The sequence below is a fragment of the Onthophagus taurus genome, chromosome 11 (assembly GCF_036711975.1).
Source record: "Onthophagus taurus isolate NC chromosome 11, IU_Otau_3.0, whole genome shotgun sequence".
Lineage (NCBI taxonomy): Eukaryota > Metazoa > Arthropoda > Insecta > Coleoptera > Scarabaeidae > Onthophagus > Onthophagus taurus.
Genome location: NC_091976.1, coordinates 6,032,100 through 6,035,341, shown reverse-complemented (window position 1 = coordinate 6,035,341; position 3,242 = coordinate 6,032,100). Strand labels below are relative to the sequence as shown.

The following is a 3,242-nucleotide window of genomic DNA, read 5'->3' as shown; positions in this document are numbered from 1 at the left end:
AAGGATATTTTGAAAAAATCATCAAATACCCTAAACAAATTTTTTCCTTCAAATAAAAAATACATACCCATGAATCCTCTACATCCCACTTTACACAGTCTAATAAAACTACACAAAACAGGTGAACCCATCAGACCCATAGTCAGCGATATCAACTCTCCTTGTCACCTTATATCTAAAGCCCTACATAGTATTCTAACTAAATCTTTCAATTTCAAATCCACATATTCTATAAAGAATTCTTCAGAACTAATTTCAAAACTTGATAACATAAGAATAAACAAAAATACAAAACTCATCTCCCTAGATATAAAAAATCTATATACCAATGTCCCAATCAAAGAAACATTAAAAATCATAAAAAATTTTCTCAATTCCAAAAAAATTGAAAACAACAATAATCTTCCCTTCAACATTACTAATAATGATATAAATAATTTGATCAACATACTTAAAAACATAACCAATCAAAATTTTTTCATTTTTAATGACCATTTTTACGAAATGGCTGATGGATTACCCATGGGTTCCCCCCTATCTGGCCTTCTTGCAGATTTTTATGTGTCCAACCTAGAATCTCAACTATTTTATTTAACCTTTAAAAGGTAACGTGGGGGTGGAAATACCCCCACTTCTAAAAAAAGAGGTATATTTTTTGTCAGGAGTTGGCAGCAGTCGTGTAGTTCCAGGTACCTTCCTGTGACCTTGAAGACAGTCTGTATTCAGTAGAGTCTCAGTGCTGACACATCCTGTTTATTCAACATAACCTCCAAAAGTGCTTGGGGAGTCTCTGTACCCCCACGTTACCCGTTGTGTCAGCACATTTCACCGCATCCATTCTTCTATTTCTTTTATAAAAGTAAGTATATTATAGTTTTTTCTGACTTGAATAACTAGAATTGTAGTTGTTATAACCTAACCTATAAACTCACATTAAATTTGGCCTTCGTAAACATAAACTAACCTGGATGTGTGTTACATAGCAATTTCATCATGTACGACTTGCCTTTACAGTTATTGTATTATTTTGTCACATTCTAAACTCGTTTGTGCTTTGCAGAATGGAACCTGATGAATGCCGCAGAATACAAGACCTCCTTCAAGAAGTTGAAGAAGAAGAATTGGTCTCCTCTGAAGATGAAGACTCTGAAGTGGACGAGGTGCAATTTTCTGACCACAACTCTGAGTCGGAGTTGTCCGAAGAAGAAATGCCGGTAGTTGAACTCCACGATGGTCCAACATACAAAGGAAGAGACAATGTTACGACATGGAGAAAACATCAACTTCCGAGAAATGTGAGAACAAGGCAGCAAAATATAGTGATACATTTGCCAGGAGTACGGCCAATAGGTCAGAATTCTAATACACCTAAAGAATGTTTCTCATTAATTTTTGATGATACGATGATTGAGACAATAGTGGCTTCTACCAATATAAAGATTGCAAAACATTCAGAAAAAAACAAAAATGATCGGAGTACTTACCTAACAAGTATTACCGAAATGAATGCATTATTTGGACTTTTAATACTTAGTGGTTTAGTAAAATCAGGCCATCAAAATTTAGAAGATCTTTGGAATGTTCATCAACTAGGAATTGATATTTTCCAAACAACTATGAGCTTGAAAAGGTTTAAATTCTTAATTAGGTACATGCGATTTGACGACATAAATACTCGTCATGCTAGGAGGCAAGAGGATAAACTTGCTCCAATTCGTGAAATCTTTGAGCGTTTCAACCACAACTGTAAGCAGGTCTACACAGTTTCTGAGTACTGCACATTAGATGAGCAGCTTGTGCCTTTTCGAGGACGCTGCTCGTTTCGCATGTATATACCTAGTAAGCCTGCCAAATATGGCTTAAAAATATTCACTTTGGTAGATGCTAGGACTTGGTACATATTGAAGTGTGAAGTTTACGTTGGAAAACAAAATGATGGCTCGTTCAAAGTATCTAACACAACAGTTGACGTAACGATGCGTTTGACAGAACCTATCCACAGATCAGGGAGGAACCTAACCATCGATAATTGGTTTACTAGTTTCCCTTTGGCAGAACTGCTGCTTCAACAAAATGTCACTATGGTAGGTACGATGAAAAAAAACAAAAAGGAATTGCCTCCGGAGTTACTTGCTAAAGGTAGACCAGAAAAGTCGTCTGTGTTTGCATATCAGAATAACAAAACTGTAGTATCGTATGTACCAAAAAAAAACAAGAATGTTGTACTTCTTTCAACTATGCACTTGGAGGATGGCACAATTGATGAAACCACTGGTGAGGACAGTAAACCTGAAATAATCACCTTTTACAACATGACAAAAGGTGGAGTCGATGTTGTCGATAAACTGTGCTCAACATACTCAACAGCAAGAAAAACCAACCGATGGCCACTAGTGCTCCTATTTAGGATTCTAGACCTGGCAAGCGTAAACAGTTATGTGGTGTTTCAAGGTAACAATCCACAAAGTAAGATGAACCGTAAAAGCTTCTTGCAAGAATTGGGGTTTACATTAGTAGCTCAACAAGTGCAAACTAGAGCTACGCAGATGCGCTTGCCAAAGGAAATACGGCAAAGAGCAGCCAAGAGGGCCAAAATGGACAATGCTATTGCACCTGCTGTTCCACCAAATCCTGGTCAAAGGTCTAGGTGCACTGTTTGCCCTAGGAAAAATGACATGAAGGTTAAAACTACGTGCTTCAAGTGCAACAAATACATGTGTAATAAACATATGAAAACCGTTTGTGAGCCTTGCCTTGCACCTGCAGAAAACACGTCCTCAGACTCAGACTACTGACTTTGGGTTGTATAAAATGTCCACTCGTTGTAGTTTTTTTTTGTATTAACATTAATTAATAAATAATATTATAACACTTTTAGATATTATTGTAAGTTTTTGAGTTTTCCTATAAAATACTGTACATTTTAGATATTTGTGAAAAAAACTCATACACAAAACTAAAAAAAAAAGAAAAATGATTTTTTTTATGATTCTTTAAGTTTTTCCTAACAAAATAAACATCTAAATTAAATCAAAGGTCCATAATGTCTTAAGTAAATAGAAAAAATAAATGGGGGTAATCAGACACCCCACGTTACCATTTATATTCTACTTTCCCATGTTACCCATTAAAGGTTAAATAATCATTTTGCCACTAAATATATTAAATTCTATTGTAGATATGTAGATGATATCCTCATTCTATATGATGGTTCAGATGCTAATTTAATAGCCCTATTCAAT

General features: G+C 35.3%; 1 protein-coding gene across 1 annotated transcript; it reads left to right on the top strand.

Moving 5' to 3' along the window:
* The first annotated feature begins 415 nt into the window (after positions 1 to 415).
* Positions 416 to 2,877, top strand: LOC111422141 (piggyBac transposable element-derived protein 4-like). Its single transcript, XM_023055371.2, has 2 exons — positions 416 to 859; positions 1,061 to 2,877. Exon 2 carries the CDS (start codon positions 1,062 to 1,064, stop codon positions 2,793 to 2,795), a length of 1,734 nt encoding a protein of 577 aa, XP_022911139.2. The 5' UTR covers positions 416 to 859; position 1,061; the 3' UTR covers positions 2,796 to 2,877.
* Positions 2,878 to 3,242: the final 365 nt, after the last annotated feature.

Excerpts from the sequence above, each read along its gene's own strand:
- LOC111422141 (XM_023055371.2), top strand. The coding sequence starts at position 1,062 with ATGGAACCTGATGAATGCCGCAGAATACAAGACCTCCTTCAAGAAGTT.